The sequence below is a fragment of the Vitis riparia genome, chromosome 18, assembly GCF_004353265.1.
Source record: "Vitis riparia cultivar Riparia Gloire de Montpellier isolate 1030 chromosome 18, EGFV_Vit.rip_1.0, whole genome shotgun sequence".
Lineage (NCBI taxonomy): Eukaryota > Viridiplantae > Streptophyta > Magnoliopsida > Vitales > Vitaceae > Vitis > Vitis riparia.
In genome coordinates, this window is record NC_048448.1 from 29,372,225 (window position 1) to 29,396,418 (window position 24,194).

At 31.6% G+C, this 24,194-nt stretch overlaps 3 protein-coding genes across 3 annotated transcripts; 1 reads left to right on the forward strand and 2 right to left on the reverse strand.

Moving 5' to 3' along the window:
- Positions 1 to 2,007: 2,007 nt before the first annotated feature.
- On the reverse strand, positions 2,008 to 2,400 carry LOC117905664. Its single transcript, XM_034818547.1, has one exon. The coding sequence runs from the start codon at positions 2,398 to 2,400 to the stop codon at positions 2,008 to 2,010; it is 393 nt and encodes a 130-aa protein (XP_034674438.1).
- A 2,483-nt stretch (positions 2,401 to 4,883) lies between these two features.
- On the forward strand, positions 4,884 to 5,276 carry LOC117905665. Its single transcript, XM_034818548.1, has one exon. The coding sequence runs from the start codon at positions 4,884 to 4,886 to the stop codon at positions 5,274 to 5,276; it is 393 nt and encodes a 130-aa protein (XP_034674439.1).
- Positions 5,277 to 20,539: 15,263 nt separating this feature from the next.
- On the reverse strand, positions 20,540 to 23,573 carry LOC117905949 (subtilisin-like protease SBT3.6). Its single transcript, XM_034818843.1, has 3 exons — positions 23,311 to 23,573; positions 23,089 to 23,186; positions 20,540 to 20,886 (listed from the first exon to the last, which is right to left on the reverse strand). Exons 1-3 carry the CDS (start codon positions 23,502 to 23,504, stop codon positions 20,786 to 20,788), a joined length of 393 nt encoding a protein of 130 aa, XP_034674734.1. The 5' UTR covers positions 23,505 to 23,573; the 3' UTR covers positions 20,540 to 20,785.
- Between the last annotated feature and the right edge of the window lie 621 nt (positions 23,574 to 24,194).

The following is a 24,194-nucleotide window of genomic DNA, read 5'->3' on the forward strand; positions in this document are numbered from 1 at the left end:
TTGGATATGCAGATGCAGGATATCTTTCAGATCCACATAAAGGTAGCTCACAAACAGGGTATGTGTTTAATTGCAATGGTACTACTATTTCATGGAGATCTGTCAAACAAACAATGGTGGCCACATCATCAAATCATTTAGAAATACTGGCAATTCATGAAGCAAGTCGTGAATGTATATGGCTAAGATCTATGATCCAGCATATTCGGGAATCATGTGGACTCCCCTCTATCAAAGGTGACCCGACAATATTATTTGAAGATAATGCTACATGCATTGCACAAATAACAGGGGGTTATATTAAAGAAGATAGAACTAAACACATTTCACCAAAATTCTTTTATACACATGAACTCTAGAAGAGTGGTGAAATTGATGTGTAACAAATACGCTCAAGTGATAATCTAGCAGATTTATTCACAAAATCATTTCCAACCTCAACATTCAAGAAGTTAATACACAGGATTGGAATGCGTCAACTCAAGGATATCGACATGAGGGGGAGTATGCTTGTAAAAGGGTGTTAGTGTACTGTACTCTTTTTTCCTTCGTCCAGGTTTTGTCCTACTGGGTTTTACTGGCAAGGTTTTTAACGAGGCAGTCCTAATATACCAAGAAAAGAATATTGTACTCTTTTTCCTTCGCTAGGTTTTTCCTATAGGGTTTTTTACTAGCAAGGTTTTAATGAGGCATATTCTTTTAATTTGGTGGTCATCCAAGGGGAGTGTTGTAAATGAAGAGTAGTGAATGACCACATTGATGGCCATTATGAACTCCATTTACTCATCTTTAAGATGAGTAATGGGAGTTCATATTATGAAGCCTATAAAAGGCTTCTTACACCCCATGTAAGAGCATCTTCTTCCTCTCATCCTCTCTCTCTCTCTCTCTCTTTCTTTCACTTTCTCAATTCTCTTCTTTGATTCTTTCTTCCATATTATATATCAAAGTAAGATATATTTTATCTCTACTACTTTTATTTGCATTATATTTGTCCTTGTTTTACAACAATAAATATATTATATTTTTAGATACATTCCTGTTTTTTAAAATTTAAAATCATATTCATCTATATAAAATTAGAATATCTTATATAAAAGTTATTGATTTACCTTATATGATGCCTCTTCTTTGCATTTATTACGATTCTTTCTACACGAGTATCATAATTGGAATAGTATGATTACTCCAAAGAAATCAATTTCCATTTTTTCAAAAAGGAATCAAAGATTTTTCTTATTCCTATATAATTTTCATGTATGTGAATACGACTCTATCTTCATTTTTATCCGCAATCAATCTTATCATTTAAGATCAACATCTTATGGAGCCCTTCTAATCTTATGGTTGTTCAAGAATCCTTTCATGCATTATGTTAGGTATCAAGGAAAATCCATTTTGACTTCAAAAGGGGCGCCTTTTCTGATGAATAAATGGAAATATTACCTTATAAACAATTTTTAAAACTATTTGTCTTTTCAATGTAAACCTCTAAAGAGTTTTAATATAAAATTATCTATATGAAACTACTTATTAAACGATTTCTAAGACTGTTAGCTTTTTCAATATAAACCTCTTAAGAGTTTTTATATGGTATATAAAAATTACAATTGTCTCATTATCAAAATAGATAAAAATTGTGATGGGAACGGGCTGGTTCATCTGGTTTGCCCGTTTGATCACTACTAATTCACCGGACGATGGCTGACTCAACTAATAGGACCGAACCGGAATCGTGACCATCTAATCCGGCTTTTAAAACCATGGCAAGAAGGTTCAAAATGTTATATTTGCAAAAATGAAAGATAAAATATATAATAAGGAATTAATAATGACAATCAAATCCACTCAAGCTCTCTCCTTCATCTATCTATTGTATGAGAATCATCCATAAATAAGCTTTGAGAAAGCATTTTCTCATAAACATATTCTAACCTTTGCATTGGGAAAGAGTTTTTTATTCATTGTGGTGCACAAAATAGCTAAAAAAACCAAATATATATATAATCATTCAGTTTCCCATGGCTCCACTTTGTTCCAAGAAGCATTGTCATAGCTAAGATAAAACCCATCCTCTTTCACCAGCCAAAAGACAGTCGCATGACCTGCATCTCTACCTGGCTCAAACCCATGGACAGATGCAAACTTGTTGCCAAGAACTCCTCGGACGTAATATATAGAATCTGGGGTTACACTCCATTTGAAGCTTTCGCCCAGCTTCACTACGCGCTCATCAACAGCTTTAGTTTGTGACTTGATGAGAATGTCCAATGGCACCGCTGCATACTTTTCTGGTAAGCCATTGGTCAATTCAATATTGACGTTAGAACTCCGTACATACTCAGCTGCGCAAATGAAGTAAATCACAAGAGCCAGAGAAAACAGGCTATGATTTGCCATTCTGTGAAGGAGAGGAGATATGTTGATGAACATCTTCCTAGCCCTCTTTTTATAGCCCAAAATGATAGGCTGTTGATGAAGATCCTATTTGATCTAGATATTATAATCAAGGAAACTAACAAGACAATCGTTTGAAAATAGTTGACCTAGATTTACGACATTAAGACAAATTATAATCAAGAAATTAGGAGAAAATTGAGTGAATTAAATGAGTCTTAATTTGCTTTAGGTTATACTTCTTTCCTATTTTATAATCTTCCTTCTAAGAAAATTTTGATATGAAATATTATAGGAATGTTTGTACCAATGAAAATAATAATCCCTCCTTTGGCAAACAAATTTATATGGGACGAATCCTAACTAAAAGATATGACCAAGGAGAATAATTTGACAAATTCACTCATATTTATGAATTGTGGAAGCTAATTAAGATATTGAAAACACTTAAGGCTGTCTTTGGTTTCAGAATGATTTGTGGGAAAAAAAAATAGTGAAAAAAAGATATAGAAAAGCTAAAGGAAAGAAAATTAAATTTTTTAGTAATGCAACTTCCCTAACATTAGTAAAATGAGAAGAAAACTCTTTTAGGTTGTATTTTGGTTCATGGAATGTTTAATGTAAAGAAACTAATAAAGAAAAACTAGAGGGAAAGCATAATGTTATGTTCTTATTTAGTTGATTATGGAAAATTTAACAAGGGAAAATTAAATCATTGAGGAAAGCCTTTTTTTTTAATTTTTTTTAAAATATTTTCTTAAGGACAGTGGAGAGAACAATGGTTGTATTTTAGTTTCTTTTCCATTGGAGAGAATGGCAAACCAATGTTAAAGATATGTCTATTATGTAAATATCTTAATTAGTTATCATGAGATGTCTAGCCCAAAATGTTGATGAACTTCTTCCTAATCCTCTTTTTATAGCCCAAAATGATAGGTTGTTGATGAAGAATATTTGATCTAGATTTCATAATTAAGGAAAATAACAAGACAATCTTCAACATTGGTTTGAAAATAGTTGACCAAGATTTAAAATATTAAGACAAGTTATAATGAAGAAATTAGGAGAAAATCGAGTGAATTAAATGAGTCTTAATTTGCATTAGATTATACTTCTTTCCTATTTTATAATCTTCCTTATAAGAAAGTTTTTATATGAAATATTATTGGAATGTTTGTACCCAATGAAAAAAATAATGCCTTCTTTGGAAAAATATATATGTATATCTTTATTTTCCTTTTTTTTTTTTTTTGAAATTTTAAATATAACTTCAACTGGTAGTAAAATATAAGCATATATTTTGTTCATTCCAAAAGTTGGGTTTGTCTTTGCAATTTAGGAATTATTTTTTTTCCTTTAGACCAAACATGACAATACCTTATACCAAATATTATAGGAATTATTTCCTTAGTTCATCAACATTTCTCTTCTCCTTCACAGAATGGCAAACCAATGTTAAAGATATGTCTATTATGTAAATATCTTAATTAGTTATCATGAGATGTCTAGAAATTTCAACATTTATATATTAAAGGTTTTATACTTTCAAAGGAAATAATATTATGAATATTTGGTAATATAATATTCTATACTTGGCCTTTAAGAAAATACTCAAGACGGAAAGAAAATGTTAAAAAAAGGTAGTTTTCTATTTAAGTAACATTTAAAAAAAAAAAAAGGTAAAAAAGAAAAAATTAAGAAACTAAACCATTGTTCCCTCCACTGTCCTTAAGAAAATATTTAAAAAAAAAAAATTAAAAAAAGGCTTTCCTCAATGATTTAATTTTCCCTCGTTAAATTCTCCATAATAAACTAAATAAGAACATAAAATTATGCTTTCCCTCTAGTTTTTCTTTATTAGTTTCTTTACATTAAACATTCCATGAACCAAAATACAACCTAAAAGAGTTTTCTCCTCATTTTGCTCAAATGTTAGGGAAGTTGCATTACTAAAAAATTTAATTTTCTTTCCTTTAGCTTTTCCATATCTTTTTTTCACTATTTTTTTCCACAAATCTTTCTGAAACCAAAGACAGTCTCAAGTGTTTTCAATATCTTAATTAGCTTCCATAATTCATAAATATGAGTGAATTTGTCAAATTATTCTCCTTGGTCATATCTTTTAGTTAGGATTTGTCCCATATAAATTTGTTTGCCAAAGAAGGCATTATTTTTTTCATTGGTACAAACATTCCTATAATATTTCATATCAAAATTTTCTTAAAAGGAAGATTGTAAAATAGGAAAGAAGTATAACCTAATGCAAATTAAGACTCATTTAATTCACTCAATTTTCTCCTAATTTCTTGATTATAATTTGTCTTAGTATTGTAAATCTAGGTCAACTATTTTCAAACGATTGTCTTGTTAGTTTCCTTGCTTATAATATCTAGATCAAATTGGATCTTCATCAACAGCCTATCATTTTGGGCTATAAAAAGAGGGCTTGGAAGAAGTTCATCAACATATCTCCTCTCCTTCACAGAATGGCAAATCATAGCCTGTTTTCTCTGGCTCTTGTGATTTACTTCATTTGCGCAGCTGAGTATGTACGGAGTTCTAACGTCAATATTGAATTGACTAATGGCTTACCAGCAAAGAATGCAGCGGTGCCATTGCACATTCTCATCAAGTCACAAACTAAAGCTGTTGATGAGCGCGTAGTGAAGCTGGGCGAAAGCTTCAAATGGAGTGTAACCCCAGATTCTATATATGACGTCCGCGCAATTCTTGGCTTTAAGTTTGCATCTGTCCATGGGTTTGACCCAAGTAGAGATGCAGGTCATGCGACTGTCTTTTGGCTGGTGAAAGAGGATGGGTTTTATCTTAGCTATGACAATGCTTCTTGGAACAAAGTGGCGCCATGGGTATCTGAATGATTGTATTTTTTAGCTATTTTGACCACGATGAATAAAAAACTATGTGCCAGCTATTTTGTGCACCACGATGAATAAAAAACTATTTGCCAATGCAAACTTTAGAATATGTTTATGAGGAAATCATTTCTCGAAGCTTATTTAATGATGATTCTCATAGTGAAAATGATACTAATGTCTTGTTATCATTACATTTCAGGTTTTATTTTTAATTTAAACAATATTTTCAAATATTCTATGTCAAAGAAAATTTTCAAAAGTACTAACTTTTATGTAAAAATAATCTTACTTTTGCATTCCTTTTTATTTAGATTTTATGAAAAATCAACCTTATTCAAACTTCAATTGAAAAAAAAAAAAGAAAAAGAAAAAGAAAATAGTAGCCCAAGGTGTGTCCCCACTTTGTGACCAGCCTCTTCTTTTTGTTTGGAGGAAAAAGTGGTTTTAATTCTTTAAACAGATTTTTTTAAAAAAAAATTATTTTTGGAATGATCACTTATTTTATTTTTAAAATAAAAACAAAATGAGAAATACAATTTTTAAGTGACTATAGGAAGAGAAAATTAAAGTTTACAAACTAAGGATAGGAGTGTGGGTTGAATCTACTAAGTAAATTAAAGAAACTTTGATATTTCATTAATTAATTTATGAATAAAATATATGAAAGTAAATTGAGGAACTTTGATATTTCATTGATTAATTATATGAAATAATATACATGACAAACATCAACAGGCCATGATGATTTACATTGAACAAAAAGAAAAAAGGGTACATATGGCTTACACAATTTGACTTGCATTTATAATGAGATCAAAATAACAACTTCTATTTTGAAGAGTTTTCAACAGAAGCCCAACCAAAGTAGCTCTATAAATCTAGTTTCAATTAGGGGGTGCAATTTGGGTAGGATGATTGATCCAACCCGAATCTAACTTGAAATTTGAGCAGGTTTGGGCAATTATTTTCAATACTTGAGTTGGGCTTAAGTTAGGTTTTTTCGAAACTCAATTTGGGTTGGTTAAGATTCAAACAACCCAAGCCTAACCCAAACCGGATTTAATGTTTTTATAATATTTATAATACAACTTATCTCATATAATAATATTCATTTTTTTTTCTATTCTTAAGAAAAAATATCAAATTATATTATATTATATGTTTTCATTATTTTTAAAAATATATAAATTTATGTTTATTCTTTTGTTGTCATCTTGAAATTTTTCCTATTTGTTATTTAAATTTTCATAAAATATAATATCGTAAATAAATTTTGAATTATGCAACTTGATCAACCCCGATCAAACCGAGTCTAACTTGGACAACCTGTACTCAATCCGAGTTTAGAAAAATGAGATTGTATTGGGTTTGGGTTGAATACCTTGGGTTAGAGTTTGGATTAGGTTAAGTTCGGGTTGATCATTTCTTAATTCAGGTTGGGCTCAGGTTAGTAATCAATCGAACCAACCCATCCAAGTTGCAACCCTAGTCTCAACTACCCAAAAATAATGGGTTGTGTTGGAAATCTTGGCATAGAAAATAGTCATTTTCCATTGGAATCAGAAATTTTGATTCAAATACTGATTTCATTAACAGTTATGATTTTGCATAACCACTAGTAGAAGGCAATATGTCGAAATAAAAAAATTTAATCTTAGTGACATAGGATTTGGAATTTTCGATTTGGCATAACTGATTTATGTATTGATATCACTTTTCAACTCAAAAACTTTCTGCCCTACAACTATATTAAGTCAAATAAATTTGCATTAAAACTTGAAAATTAGGTTTAAGACTAATATTTGATAGTATAGAGGTCGAGAACACCTAGAGGGGGTGAATAGGTGCTTAAACTTTTTTAGTCCAAAATTAAATATCTTTAATTATTTAACAATCTCCTTTTAATACAGGGAAGTGCAAAGAGAAATTAACACCAAACACATGGGAATTTTTTTATGTAGAAACCTACTCACTCACACAATCTGTCAAGAGACCTTGTGGATGTTAAAACCATGGGGTCACATACCATAAATCCACTATATGAAAGACTAACATACAAATTTACTTGGTGGATGTTATCCTTAAGTCTTACTCACAACACCTATACCAAACGTTACATCCGTGACAAAGCCTCACACGTGTTCCTAGTGGATCTTATCTCAACGCTTGAATGAATGTAAATCTCCTACATAATCTAATGAATGCAAAGATAAATGTTTTTTAGAGTTTCGGGAATGTGAAGGCAAGCTAGGTTTTTTCCAATGTTTGTATCCAAGAGAAAAATCTCTTTTTACAATGCAAAAAATACGGTGGACAAGATCTGGAATTTTCCTAAAATAAAACCTTTTAAAATTAGAAAATCAATATTCCAAAATTCTACAGAATTCTACCATTAGCGCGTAAGTGCCCTTAGAATGCTTGAGTGCTCTCTAGTGCTTGAGCACTCAAAAAGTTCTTTTAAACCTATTTTAAAATATTTTAGTTTCATTTAAAAACCACCATCCACACCATGTCTTAACTAACTCCAACTTGCCTTTCCTAGATCTTTCTATGCTTGTCTATGTTATCCTGATTCATTATGTAGTAATCTTGAGTCTTCAATGCAGAGTAAGACATAATTTAGAAAGGTCATATGCCAGATTGTCTAGAGTAAAACTATCAACTTTAAAATACGTAGCTTAATGTATCAACAATGTCCCCCTTATACAATTTTGTGAAAAAATAAAGATCATATAAACCTCTTAATACTCTCAAATGGAGTTTACGAATCTCTTAATAACACTCATCTAGACCAAATCATTCTCAAACAAGCATATGACGATCAAAACTCATCCAAGCATGAACAATCTAAAGATACCTATGACTTGCACACACCAACCGACCAAATACCAAGGTAAACCAATGTTTGAGAAAAATAATAAAACTATAACCAATATCAAATCATAGTAAAAGTAAATGGATGTGAGTCATGCACACAATCAATATCCATCATTCACTCATCAATAATCAACCAATCTCCCTTTTTTGTCATAAAAATGAAAAAGAGAAATAAGATAAATTAAGTAGTATACGTAAGTAAGAGAGAGAGAGAGAAGGTAAGCAAAGTGATATTCATTTATGTACAAAGAGTCTAGATATAAGACAAAGAATTGTGAATAAGTACAAACTAAAACAAGAACACAAAATAAATTGAGGCAAACTAGCTATAATTAAAATATAAAATAAAAAAATAAAAAATAAAAACTTCATCTAAAACCATGTAAGGGCTACTATAGCTCAAGATCATGTGGAGGTGATGTTGCAAAACTGGAACCGCCCTGAGATCACAACAAAGAAGTGAGAAGGTGAACTATGCTAGGAACCTCGGATTACTTCGTTCCCTGGCCCTAACTCTCACAGGATGCATGTTTCTATCCTAAGGTTCTCTAAATCTACAATAGTAGCAAACTATGGCTATCAAAACCAAAATAGATATTAGATCTAGAGGTTAGAGCTCTTACCTACAATATGGATGTTCCCAAATCATTTTCAAGTCGATGAAGAAGTCAAAAAAACATCATAGAACTCATCTACCCAATGTTCTTCCACCCAATATTTCCTCACATTGGTTTAAGCATGAGAAAAGTTGGTGTTTTTATCTTCTTCCTTAAGAGTGGTTAGGGTTTCTCTCTAGTGGCTCTCTAGAAGACAAAAAAAGGGCAAAAATCTAAACCCAAAACCCCTATAGGGGTTTATATAAGGCTCCTTATGGACTTAAGTGACTTAAGCCTAAATTGGGTTAGGGTTATCTAATCTAGCTCATTTGGGTCCTAATTAATTAATTAATTAGTCATATTGGGTTCCAATTAATTAATTAGCTTAATCTAGAAAGTTCAATTCATAAAATTTAATATAACCTTGCATTTTTATCAAAACATTCTTATGTACACTTATAAACCAGAAACCTAAATCCCTTAAATAAAATGTGCCTTCATGACTTATGAACTCAAGCGGGGACCACTAGGATCCATAGGAAAACACTAGCTCCCTCAAAATTTAATTCTAAAGTTGGCTCAACACTTCACTAAAGAGACTCAACTACACTCCAATATCTTATGAATTTACAACGAGCTAAAGCTCGAGTTTGTAACCTACCATTCATTGTATGTAGACTTGCCATGAACTAGTGATCATAATCTAATACGATAGTAGTATCAACAATCAAGATTACATTTCAATCTTTGAGTTACAAATCCCCTTATTATGTGATCAAACAGACATACTCTAACTCATAAAATAGTATATGTAAAATTCTACTTAGGGAATTACTACAGCCATAGATTTCATGATCACATGTCTTTTGAATCACGCAAGGGGACACTTTGTCTCAATCTCATAAGATATTATGGTGTCTCTATTGAGAATACCTATTGTCACTAGCTTTAATCAACAATGACCTAATTTGTAAGATTATATGAGCGTATTAGGGTTTCACCCATATGTCAAAGTCTCTTGTTGATTTCAGCACATGCTCAATATCATTGTAAGGTTAAGAGTTCATGCAATATACTAACTTGGGGAATCATGACAACTCAGTAGGTCCTATCCAATGTGTAACCATACACACTAGTGTACATATCATGGAAAACTCATCCTAGCAACTATGACAAGTCATCTCTCCAATAAGAAGGTAGTGCACTACAACCTTTATTGTGTTACCCAAATTCATAAACTGACAATGGACTACTTATCATCTTACTAGGAACCCATAACTTGTATTTTCTCATGGAAAACTCATCCCAGCAATTATGACAAGTCATCCCTCCAATAAGAAGGTAGTGCACTACAATATTTATTGTGTTACCCAAATTCATAAATTGACAATGGACTACTTATCATCTTACTAGGAACCCATAACTTGTATTTTCTCTACAACTCCTAATGTATCCAAGTCATTTACAATGCAAGTGATTTGGGATCGAATACTTAAATCAATATCAATGCAAACGATGGATAGAAAAGTAGAAGTTCATGCCTAACTTTGTTACATCATGTCTTGCTTTTAAAGGCTTTATCCTAAAAAACTCTCACTAGCCATAAAAGTAAACTAAGTACCATAGAAAAAATATGTTCCTTTATCATATCACCTCTTTGAACTATCTTGCAAAAAAGGTAACACTTCCTCTCTATGTGTTTTCTCTTCTAATGGTACTTGGTTCTTTAGATTATGTCAACGCCTCACTGTTATCACAAAACAAGATCATGGACGGTACAACCAAGAGAACTACCCATAGTTCCAAAAGGAACATTGTAAGTCAAAAGACTTTCTTTGTTGTTTTAGAAGCAGCAACAAATATCATTTAGAGGCAAACCTATGAGTGTCCTCATCAAACTAAAAGTCTAATTTCTTAACACTTAAGGAATACTAATTCATTGCAATGACTCACAAGCATGTATTCTCTTGCTCTCATATGATACTTAAGTATATGTTTAATATCCACTAAAGACCCTAATCATGGATTGAGCTAATATCTACTCATTAGCCCCATCACAAAGCAAATATCCGATCTAAGACATAGCATCACATATATAAGGCTACCCTTTGTAGAGGCAGAGGATACGACCTTAATGCGACTTTTCTTGTCAAATGTCCAAGGAAACTAAACTTAAAAAAAAAAAATCCAAACTTAAGGGTAGCAAACCCTTCTTAAAGTCTTGCATCATGCACTTGACTAAATGCTTGTTAGTGTTGATGATATAACACACTTTTCATATTCATGTAGTCCCTAAAGTACTTTAATTCCAAGAATATATTGCACCCCTTCTATATTTTCATTTATTACTAGTTAGACAACTAGATCTTGATTAATGACAATGTCTAGACAAAATTTTCATTGAGTAGATTGTCATCTACCTAAAGGATCTTAAAGCTGTTAGGATAGAGCTCTTAAAAGAATAACATGATGTAATACATTGGAACTCATTATTTATTTAATGATATTTGTGTTTCACTTTTATTTATCTTTATTTCATGCATTGTACTTTATGAGATTCTCGCCTAATATCTCTTACATTCTACATGAATTAGGTGTATTAGAAGTTACACGAATGATGCATCCATGCATTGTACTTTATGAGCATTCTCATCTAGCATATCTTATATTGTACATGACTTAGGTGCATTAGTAGCTGCACGAAATATCCAATTCATGGGTTCCTTGCAAGTAGATGACTTATTCATAGTCGATTCATGGACTTAGGTCATGCATTAGAGGTTGTAACACACTACCTCCTAATTAGAAAAATGACTATTTTTAGTCATCAAGATGAGATTCCCATTATGAGTGCACTAGTGTGTATGGTTACACATTAGACATGACCTGTGATGAGTCATGACGTAATGTTATCAAGTAGTCATGACTTCACCAAGTTATTATGTTGTATTATCTCTCAATCTTGAGAGAATATTAAGTTTATACTAAAATTAGCAAGGGTTTTGACCTACAAGTGAGATCCTAAAGTGATCATATATTCCTTATATGTTTGGTCACTATTAGTAGAAGTTGGTGATGATAGGTATTCTTAGTAAAGGCACCATGATATCTCTTAGGATTAAGATAGAGTGTTCTCTTGGGTAATCCTAAGAAGGTTTGTTCAGGTAAACTATGGTCATAGTAGTTCCTCAAGTGAAACTTAACATTAGCTCTAGTGAATTAAGATATGTCAATTAACTACACTATAGGAGGATTTAGAACTCAAGGATGATAGAGGTAATTGTGAGAGGATGATAACTTTCACTTTATTATATTACAAACACTAATTCATGGGGAGTCTATATACAATGGATAGCAAGTCACAAGTTTGACCACTTAATGTCTCATTGTAATATACATATATAAGGGTATTGGAGTGAGTTGACTCTCTGTTGTGAAATGTTGGGTCAACTTCAAATTTGGATTATGAAGGAGTCAATACTATCCAATGGATCCTAATGGTCTCCATTTAATCTCATATACCTTGCTCGCATGTTTTATGAGGATTCAATCGACTATAAGTTTATGATTACACAAGAATTAGTAGACAACATCTATGGATTATGTTAATTGATTAATTGGTGTCCTATTACATTAATTAATTAATTATGACTCTTTTTAGACTCGATTAAGTGACCCAAGCCCAAGATGGACTTAAATCACTTAAGCCCACTAGAAACCCTATGAATACCCCTTATGGGATTAGGGTACATTCTCTCTTTCACGTTTTAAAGAAAGTTCTAACCTCTACCTTCAAAGATTTTCACCATCTCTATGCTTAAGCTAAAGAATGAATCATCGAGTGGAAGATCTTAATTAGGTCTTCAAGGTCATCAACACTTGAAATTTAAGATCTAGGAACATTCAAACCCTAAAGGTTGAATTTTTAATCCTAAAAATCAATTTTTTAAGAAATAAATTGATATTATTTCTATTGCATAGATCTAAGATGCCAACAATTTGTATTAAAGTGTATCTTATAAGCATGCTTAGATTTTTATTTAGGCTGTGCTAACATCTTTTTTGCAATCTTGATATTATCCCATAGCCAAAGGACACATGCATGTTTTTTTTTTTTTTTGTTATTATTGTATGTGATGATTGAATGAGATAATTATTTGTGATGTAAAGTTAAATTTTTTATCATCTACGAAGGGCTATAAGAAAATAATTTCTCATTGATTTCAACAACGATTAATTTTTTATCGGAACATCATTTATGAAGAATCAAGGCGATCAATGTCTGTGGAAAAGAAAATCAATTTTTTTTCTTTGAATGACTAGAAAAAAAATGATGAAAAGAACCACAAACTACTATGTCCTTAATCCATGTTTGTGGTTGTACCAAGGTGCATCTTGGGGCTAATTATTGGTGCCATAGTGGGTTGCTACTACCACATAAATTTGAGTCTCTTTGAATTGATTTTGTGGAAAAAATTTGATGCACTCATGAACTAAACATGGATGAATCTAAGTGTTGAACTTTATTATAGAAAGTTGTTATTTTTCTATAGTTAAAGTTACTAATTTTCCATTGAGAAAGTTCCTATTTTTTTATGTGGACAATGGGCAATTGCATGGGTTGGTTTTGATGCCATTCATTACCGCCATACAAGTTGGATGTAGATGCAATTATGAACTACAATTTGAGGTTGGTCTTAAGTGCATTTTAGGGTGGAAATTGGTAGCATCATGGGTGTCATCATGAACAACTTTGTGCTACCACTACCAACATGAAATTGAAAGTTTTTTTTCTCTCTCTCTCTCTCAGATCCATGGCAGCATAGTAACTCTGGCTTTTAACTCAAAATTTGGGTTACCACCTATAAGTTTCTTAGGGCAAGCCACAAATGGTTTTGAAAGTTTAAGAAGTTAGGAATTCAACATTTCCAACAGTACTCAAACTGAAATGGAAATTAAGAAGGGAAATATGACTCATTGAAGCAATGTGCAAAAGCATGCTATTTTGGGATTGAGTTCAAGTCAACTTCTTTTTGGTTGTTTAGGCTCAATTTTGGGCCTCTTATGGGTGTCATCATGAACAACTTTGTGCTGCCACTACCAACATGAAATTGAAAGTTCTCTCTCTCTCTCTCTCTCTCTCTCTCTCTCTCACAGATCCATGGCAACATAGTAACTCTGGCTTTTAACTCAAAATTTGGGTTACCACCTATAAGTTTCTTAGGGCAAGCCACAAATGGTTTTGAAAGTTTAAGAAGTTAGGAATTCAACATTTCCAACAGTACTCAAACTGAAATGGAAATTAAGAAGGGAAATATGACTCATTAAAGCAATATTCAAAAGGCATGCTATTTTGGGATTGAGTTCAAGTCAACTTCTTTTTGGTTGTTTAGGCTCAATTTTAGGCCTCTTATGGGTGTCATCATGAACAACTTTGTGCTGCCACTACCAACATGAAATTGAAAGTTCTTTCTCTTTCTCTTTCTCTCTCTCTCTCTCTCTCTCTTAGATCCATGGCAACATAGTAACTCTAGCTTTTAACTCAAAATTTGGGATACCACCTATAAGTTTCTTAGGGCAAGCCACAATTGGTTTTGAAAGTTTAAGAAGTTAGGAATTCAACATTTCCAACAGTACTCAAACTGAAATGGAAATTAAGAAGGGAAATATGACTCATTAAAGCAATATTCAAAAGGCATGCTATTTTGGGATTGAGTTCAAGTCAACTTCTTTTTGGTTGTTTAGGCTCAATTTTAGGCCTCTTATGGGTGTCATCATGAACAACTTTGTGCTGCCACTACCAACATGAAATTGAAAGTTCTTTCTCTTTCTCTTTCTCTCTCTCTCTCTCTCTCTCTCTCTCTCTCTCTCTCTTAGATCCATGGCAACATAGTAACTCTGGCTTTTAACTCAAAATTTGGGATACCACCTATAAGTTTCTTAGGGCAAGCCACAATTGGTTTTGAAAGTTTAAGAAGTTAGGAATTCAACATTTCCAACAGTACTCAAACTGAAATGGAAATTAAGAAAGGAAATATGACTCATTGAAGCAATATTCAAAAGGCATGCTATTTTGGGATTGAGTTCAAGTCAACTTCTTTTTGGTTGTTTAGGCTCAATTTTGGGCCTCTTATGGGTGTCATCATGAACAACTTTGTGCTGCCACTACCCAACATGAAATTGAAAGTTTTCTTTCTCTCTCTCTCATATCCATAGCAACATAGTAACTCTGGCTTTTAACTCAAAATTTGGGTTACCACCTATAAGTTTCTTAGGGCAAGGCACAAATGGTTTTGAAAGTTTAAGAAGTTAGGAATTCAACATTTCCAACAGTACTCCAGCTGAAATGAAAATTAAGAAGGGAAATATGACTCACTGAAGCAATGTGCAAAAGGCATGCTATTTTGGGATTGAGTTCAAGTCAACTTCTTTTTGGTTGTTTAGGCTCAATTTTAAGCCTCTTATTGGGCTCAATCTTTGTTAGTAGTCTTGTAGGTGATTTTTGGCAAGTTTTGGTTATTTGATTCTAAGATGAATCTACCAAAATTATTTACTACATGACCCCTTAACCATTGGAACTTTTTTTATTTATTTCTATATATGTTTTTTATTTCCTTATGTATGTTTGATTGGATGTGAATGTATGCAAATATGGATGAATATAAATAATATGAAACTTTTTGTAATTTAATGGATATAAATTTTCTTGCAAGATGATAAGTAGTTAAAAGTTGGTTCATGAATTTAGGCAATCAAGTAAAGGTTGTAGTGCACTACCTCCAAATTAGAAGGATAACTTGTCTTGGTCATCAGAATAGGTTTCCCACGGTGAGTACACTAGTTTATATGATTACACATTAAATATGACCTATGATAAATCATAACATAAGGTATCGAATTGTCATGATTCACCAAGCTATATATTACATATACTTTAAACCTTGAGATAATATTTAGCTTATGCTGAAATTAACAAGAAGATTCGACTTATAAATGAAACCCTAATATAGTCATATATCTCTACAAATCGGGTCACTATTAATGGAGGTTGATGGCAACAAGTATTCTTAATAAAAGCAACATGATTTCTCATGAGATTAAGACAGAGTGTTCCTTTGGATGATTCAAAAGACATGTGATCATGAAATCTATGGTTACAATAATTCCTTAATTGGAATTTGAAATATACTTTTTATGAGCTAGAGTATGAGAATTGATCACATAATATGAGAATACATAACTCAAAGATTGGAAAGGTAAGGATTGATAACACTATCCTATTAGATTATGGACACCAATTCATAAAGAGTCCGCTTATAATGAATAATAGGTCACAAACCCAAGCTTTAACTTCTTGTAATTTCATAGGATACTAGAGTACAATTGACTCTCTTTAGTGAAGTGTTGAGTTAACTTTAGAATTAGATTCTAATAGAGCCAATATTTTCCTATAGGTCCCAGTGGTCTCTACTCGAGCTCCTAGTTCAAGGTGGCATTCTTTATTTTAGGGATTTGGGTTTGTAGTTTATAAGTGTACATAAGGGTGTTTTGGTAAAAAAAAAAAACAAGGTTGTACTAGATCTTGTGAATAGTTTTTTCTAGATTGGTTTAAACTAATTAATTAATTAGATCCAATTAAGGCTAATTAATTAATTAGGACCTAAGCGAGATACATTAGGTGACCAAAGTCCAATTTGGGCTTAAGTCACTTAAGTTCATACGGAGCCTTGTATAAACCCCCTTAAAGGTTTAGGATTTTTTTTTTTTTCTTTACTTCTTCTAAAAAGCCTTTAAAGAAAAACCCTAGCGACCCTCATGGGAGAAAGGGAAGTCCACCTTTCTCTTATGCCTAGATCCATGAAGGGAGAGATTGGGTGGAACATAGTTGGGTAGACAAGGTCTATGACAACTATTACGGTTTTCAACATCTTCATTGGGTGGGATTTGATATGGGAACATCCTAATCGCAAGTATGAAACTTTAATCTCTAAATCTAAATCATAATATGGTTTTTTATACAACATGTTTCCACTATGATAAATCTAGAAAATACTAAGATAGAATGCATGCACCTTACATAATTTGAGGCCAAGGAATGGAGTATTTCGGGTTTCACAATGGTCCAGTTAAGGAGATTCTTCCAATACCTAAAAGTAATGACTCTAACCAAAGAGTCTATCACTATTCTTATTGATAGCATGGTTGTTTTAGCGTATAGTAAGGATCCTAAATATCATGGTAGAACCAAATACATAGATATTTGTTTTCACTATATTTGAGACATTGTTACATAGAGAGAGGTAGTCTTGAAACATATATATATTAAAAAAGTCTTTCAAACTCAAGTGAGGAGTTTGGGACTTTGTAAACTTTGATATGTATTTTATTTTTAAACACCTCTTGAATTAACATTTTATTTATGGGTATCTTATGCATTTATTCTTCATAGATGTGCATTCCATTTTAGTTTAATTAATAACACCAACATACATTATTTGATTGTCACCAAGCTTGGATTGGTGCATTCACATGGGCAATCACTTTAGCGCTTAGATGGTAAGCAAAATAAATTATATATTTGGAACATCACCTTAGCTAGGTTAAGATGAGACATAAAAGTCAAACATGAAATTATTCCACAAATCCATATAGCCTGAATGAAGCTAAATGTGAGATCCTAAGTAGGTGCTTGATGAGTGATTATGCTAAGAAACTCAAGTAGGTGCTTAAGGGGACAACTAGACTAAGATTCATGTGGCATCAAAGAGTGATTAACCCACTTTTGTGGAAGCTTCGTTGTAACATACATATCATATATCATACTATATGTGTTATTTGCAACTATTAGAGAGAATAGTTAGACTACTCTAACACTGTGTGAGCCCTTATAGACTATTATAAAGTCTACTCTATACCCTTGAACCTAAAATTATGTCATGAAGTAAGGGTAAGATGTCACTACTTTAACATGTAAGCTAAGGATTATGATTGATATGGTCTAGTAGAATATGTTAGGAAAGCGGTCAAACCCACATGGATACATGAGTTGCTAAGGAAGATTGTTACTAACACACCATTATTTATAGCTCATAGCCTAGACAATTATATCAACTTTATATTCGATATAATGTGAATATATATATACATAGATATATGTTGGAATCAAGCATTTTTTTTTAATTGAGATATAACTCCTGGAGGGGTTTTTAAAAGTGTTTGAACTAGTGTGATTCACAAGTCTATGGTATAACAAGATAACAGATTTTATCCAATGTGGATGAGTGGAAGATGTTTTTTATTTTATTTTTTATTTTTAAATTCATCATCCACATGTGGGTTAAGTAAAAAGAGGATGCATAAGTAGATAAGATTCCATCAAATTCAAAAAATGTTTTAAATTAAATTAGTTTGTCTATAAGTTTGAAATCCTTATCCTTCACTAAAAAGTTTGCCTATAAATAATATGATTATTATTGAGTCTAACAATCTTTTTCCAACAGGTTTGAGCTTCTCTACATCTCCGTTACTTTCTTCCAATCAAGTCTTTTCTGATGTCTATCTATACTTAGAATTTAGAGAGTGAAGTAATAAAAAAAACTCTTAATAGTTTCTTTGAAGAAGAAAGTTACTAACCTTGTAATTCAAGTTACAAAGATGTTTTGCACGTGTATAAACAATATCATCATTTTTATTCAATAAAATACCAAAGTGAATGATTAACTCATTTCATAGTAGAAATAATTACAAGAATTCCTTTGATAACACGGATTTCTATTTCTGAATTATATCCCATGATCAAGACAATTCGCTGAAGCCTGTCAAACCATTTCATAGAAGTTCATTGATATCTTCTTTTTATAAAGTAAATCGACTTCAATTATTGAATAATCCACATCATTTCTATTTTGATTACAACAAAAGATTCCTTTTTCATGTAGAAAAGATCCATATCAATAATTCTGATTTTATGTATGAACAATTTCTTAATATTTTGTTCATTTGCAAGACAGTTTTATTTTAATCTTACAATGGTAAAATTGACTTAGGATGCTAAAACTAGGAATAAAATCAGTTTCGAACCGATTTCTACAAGCTAAATCAGATTCAGTACAAGGAATGGTTGCTAGGAACCGTCTCTATTTTACAAAAATTGGAAATTCCGCTCTGGAAAATACTAAAATCGGTTTTGGCTTAAAGATGGGAGTCGTTTGAATCGAGTGAAGTTGATATGTTGTTTTTGGTATTATGTGGCATGTTAGGATTGGTAAGGGGTCATCAAGTACGTAGATGTGGATTTGATTAGTTAGCTTTTATGCCGCTCCTTGTTCAGTTTTAGGGAACTCCATTGTCTTGAAATTATCTAGACGTGGACTTTACATCTTTCAAAGAAAAGTCAAATACGACAAAATTTAAGTAACAATAAGAAAGAAAATGAAAAAGAAAGTAAATAAAAATAAATAAATAAATAAAAAGGATTTAAAATCAATAAAATAAAATAAATTAAAAATTAAAAATAAATTATTAAAATCTAATAAATTATTTCAACCTCATTTCACTTATTTTCAATCATCTATATAAACATTAAATAATTTAAAAATATATATGTTTTAAATTAATTTTAATTTTTTTCCTGTTTTTCACAAAATAAAACCCACATAAAAAAATATGTTTTTAAATACTTTTTTCTTTTCTTATTGCTTTCCTAAGTCTAAACAAAGCTTTAATTTTATTTTTTATTTTTTTTTGTCTTCCCTAAATAATTTTCTAAAACCAAACATAGCATAACCTTTATATTGAACAAGAAAAATAAGTAAAATAAATTTTTAAAATTTATAAAAATAATTTATTTTTATTTCTGCCAATATTTTATTTTATTTCTAAAAAAATTCTCTCTTTATTTGTTTTTCTTTTATATTTTTTCTCTATTTTTTTTTCGTGACATTTTTTATGGATTTTTTCAAGGAACAATAACTGGTTATCCTCCCCGTAAATTCTCTTTATAACCTAAAATTCAGAAAAGAAGAAATTCGACCTTTGAATTGGCCAGCATAAAGCCTCTGATCAGTCCAACCACTAGTTTCTTAGAAAAATTTACCTGTTTGCTCTCATTTGAATTATAACCCCAAAATTAAAATATAATCCAAATCACGACTTAGTGTCATAACACCTACAAATTAAAAGGTTGTCGTAAGGGTGGAGATTTATGTTCGTGTTATGTTCAAGTCTAGATATTGTGCTACATCGGTCGACCTAAACCCAATATAAATAATAATCACATCAAATATATAAATTCAAATATTACCTAATTATATGTAACACATTGTATAATTCATTTAAACCATTTAATATTCATGTTCTCTTATTTAATAATCAGTTTGAGTTAGATATTATATATGTCTATATGATTAATATTTTAATCAAATATATTTATAACTCAATTAACCTATTTATTTTTCATAATTTGATTAATCAATCGAATTATTAAATAGGTTAATACGAGTTAATTTGTATTATATAGATTAACCTAAAATTGACCTAAAACTACCTACTTATTAAACGGGTTATGTCGATTGACACAAATTTAATCCAAATTCATTTATACTCAATTTAAACTTGTGAAAAACGTGTTAAATTTAAGTCATATTGACAAACCATATCAAACTTTCTCACCCCCTACCTTATTATAGCAATCCACCAATGATAGTTTAATTTAAATAGAATGTGGAAAAAGAAAATAGAAATAAAAAATAAAAATAAAAATTAAAAAGTTACACTGTAACAAGTTAAAAGATATTCGAAACATTCACCAAGCAAGACCAAATTATTATTATTATTTAATTAGGGCTTAATTCAGGTCTCAATCTCCATCCAAATTCTGCAAATCCTTACATTAAAACAACCCAAATTCACAGCATACCCATGATACTGAAGCCATTGATTACTGTAAGTAACTTCGTACTGGAACAGGTACCTGATTTATACAAGGGAATAGATAGATCTAAAACATAAGATCGTTATTTTGGTCGAAACGAGAGTGTTTTACATCTTCTTGTGGATTCCAGGTCCTGAATGGAGCATTCCAGGTCCTGAATGCAGCTGGAGAGTCCTGCTTGGAACAACCTGAAGAACACCAGGTAGTGCTGCCATAATAGAAGAATCATTAGTGGATGAGATAGAAGAATTATTGCAATCAAAATATGTAAAACAGTCCCAGGTAATATAATGTGGATGAGATCCCCGAAAAATGTTAACAGATGATTTAGAATCAAGCTTCAACAGTAACGACAATATACTGGCAAGGATCGAAACAACACTTCATCATTCACAGCAATGGGGTCTGTCTGGTACTTGAACCTGTAAACACCCACGTCCCCACCCCATTCCTTACCGCTTGAGATATGCCTAAGGCTCGTTTATTAGGTAAGATCATGCACGTCAAAATAAACTGTACAACCATTTTGTTTAAAAAGCATGCTCTTTTTGAATCAGATATCACTTCAACTGATGGGCCGGACACACAAGTCCTAGGGCGTTGAGTTCAGGCTTGAATGATATTGGCAGAAAATTAAGTTAGAGGGCTTCCTGCCAATTTGTAATTGCATGACACCGCTATGGTTCTCTTTTCTTTGGAAATGTCATAGCACAGATTATGGGCCTATTTATGAGCGTTTTCAAAAACTGTTTTGAAAAAATAGTTTTTAAGATCAGTTCTTGAAAACAAATCTAAATTATTTTCAGGAACAAATTTCTATTTAATAACTCAACAATGAAAAATAGTTTTTGATTTATTCTCTATCAAAGTCCTATACACTTAAGTGCAATGCAAAAAATTTCAAAGTACTTCCCATATTTTTCAATTATTGCTCAAAACATTCCCCCAAAATACCTGAAAACACCTAAAATCTGTAATAAAAAACAACCTATTTTTAAAACAAATCCTCAAAATTTTGTTTTCTGTCAAAAGCATATCAATTTTATGAGTTGGAAAACTATTTTATCTTCTAAAACAGAAAACTGTTTCAAGGAAGAGTTTCCAAATATGACCTATGTATCTGGATTCTGGTACAAGGGTTAGCATTTAGAAAAGAGGAATTGATAAAAAGGAATATTGTCCTGCAAAAGCACTGTTAGCAATAAAAGGGCAAATTACCGAACTCGTATATGTTTTAGGCATTGGAATTCAATTATCAGAAAAGCTATATGCACAATCCCTTTATTTCAACCAACAGATAGTGTACCTTATAGGGTTAATAGCTCCTTAAAATGCAATAGTTGATACTGTTATAATAAATTTCAAATAGAAATGTCTCATTACTTCTACTAGCAGGGATTTACAATAAAAAATTGTTCCAACCCCAAACAACCAGCAATTAGTAAAAGAACATAGATTCCAAGGAACAATTCTCCTGCAAATGTGGGTAGAATTGAAATTTGAAAATACAAGCATTACAAATTCCTTCATTTTCCAAGAAGCAAAGTCCTTCCTGATGAGGATTTCACCTCAAGAACCCTTTAATAATATACGCATAACCAAGGCAGAATCATGCATATCAGTATAAGATGGTAAACCAAAGAATTTTTTTTTTTTTTTTGAATCATCCAAGGAAATTTAAACTACCAACCAAACTAATACTATAAAAACTGAATTTAAGAGGGCTGAGGAATTCTCGTATGAATTATTTCCTTGGGGAGGGGGTTGTTTTCATGATCTGATGAGAACAAACTTTGTAAAAGACAAAAGAGAGAGGAAGAGGGGACAACATAAGTATGAGAAATAAGGATCATGCACCATAGTACAAAAGGGAGAAAGGATGGATTGGAATTTCAGATTCTATGCAATTTCATTTCTATTTTTTGTTTATAAGAAAAAGGAAACAACAGAGACAAAATTCTGAAAATTTTAGGCACTTCCATTTTCAAAGTTTCGGAAAATGTAGTAACACGTTTTCAGAATTCAAGCCAAACACCAGTCCAAACCACCAAATCTCACTCAACCTGAAAAATTCTTATCATAATGAGAATTTTTATCAGTTAATTTTATCAGAAATCATGGCCTCGGATTTGTCCAACTTCATTGAACAGTATCTCATAAAGGAAAAGTTTTTCCCCAAAAAAATTTTGAAAAACAGGTAGGAACATGTGTATCTATGCTTTTGGATTGCTAAATATTTTCAAAATTAACACAATATATGAATGAATTTCATCAATTCGCCAAGAATTAAAAACAAGCCCCAAATTATTCAAAAAAAAATCATCAGAAATGAACAAAAAAAGCCCTAAATCATTCAAGAATCCAGCCGAATTGAACAATTCCATAAGCAGTAGCAACACAAGACACTCACTTGAGATTTGCGAAACCTGCTCGGGTGTCAGCTTGGCGGAGAATCCACTAGCGGCGTTCTTGTAACTGTATATGAGAGCCTTCTTGGCAGCCTCCTCGCTATAACCATTGAAAATTTGGAAGCAATCAAAATCAGGAATCAGTTTGGACGGTGAGAAAAAAGAGGGCGGTAAAAAAATTAAAGAAAGCAAAATTGGGGGTTTTTCTGGGAAACCAAACAGACCTGCCGAGAACGGAAGAGAGTGTACGAAGGTGGAAGGCTTCGGGTTCTTCGTTAAGGGGTTTCTCAGTGTAAATGATGTGGACGGCCGCAGACGACGATGAATCTCCATCTCCAGAGACTTCTGCCATAGCTACGGACGAGGAGATCAACACCGATATTACCAAGACAAACGATGACAGACTTCTTCTCAGCATCCTGTCTCTAACAGACCGCCCGGCTCTGTTTTATATGTAGAAGAATTTTAATAGATTAGGACTTCTTTATATGCGAGACTTAAGGACTAAGGCATCTTTATAGTCTCATCTGTTTCCAACTTTCCATATATAGATGCGTCCTGCGTGTCCTAACGTGGCTTGACGGCCTCGTCCTCCCAAGCAACACGCGTTTGGGTCAATTTTGATCGAGGTCAAGGTTGTTTGTTAATTTTTAGAAGCCCTTTAGATAAAACTTCCACCATAGCTTAAAGTAGTGATTTTTTTTAATTACTTGCTATTGGTTTTATCGTAATTTTAAGAAACATTTATAATCTTTATAATATACGATATTTTTTATCATTTAAAATCGGTATCAAATATATTTTTATTGTTATAAAAAATCTTAAAGCACAATATTGTAATCACTTAACATTATATCTAAGTCGTAAAATGTTACATAATATCACTTAATTGATGGTATATTTTTTATTAGGTACCTAAAAATTATTATTAGATATCTCAGTCAAATCCATAATGGTTTTGACAAGTAATTTTTTTTAAAAAATATATTTTTATTGTTATATAATATATTATCAAAATATACTACCATTTTTTTTTAATTTATGCCTAAAAATTAAACTTGAAATTTGATTTTATTACGAATCAATTTGTTAAAATTTTTTAAAAGGT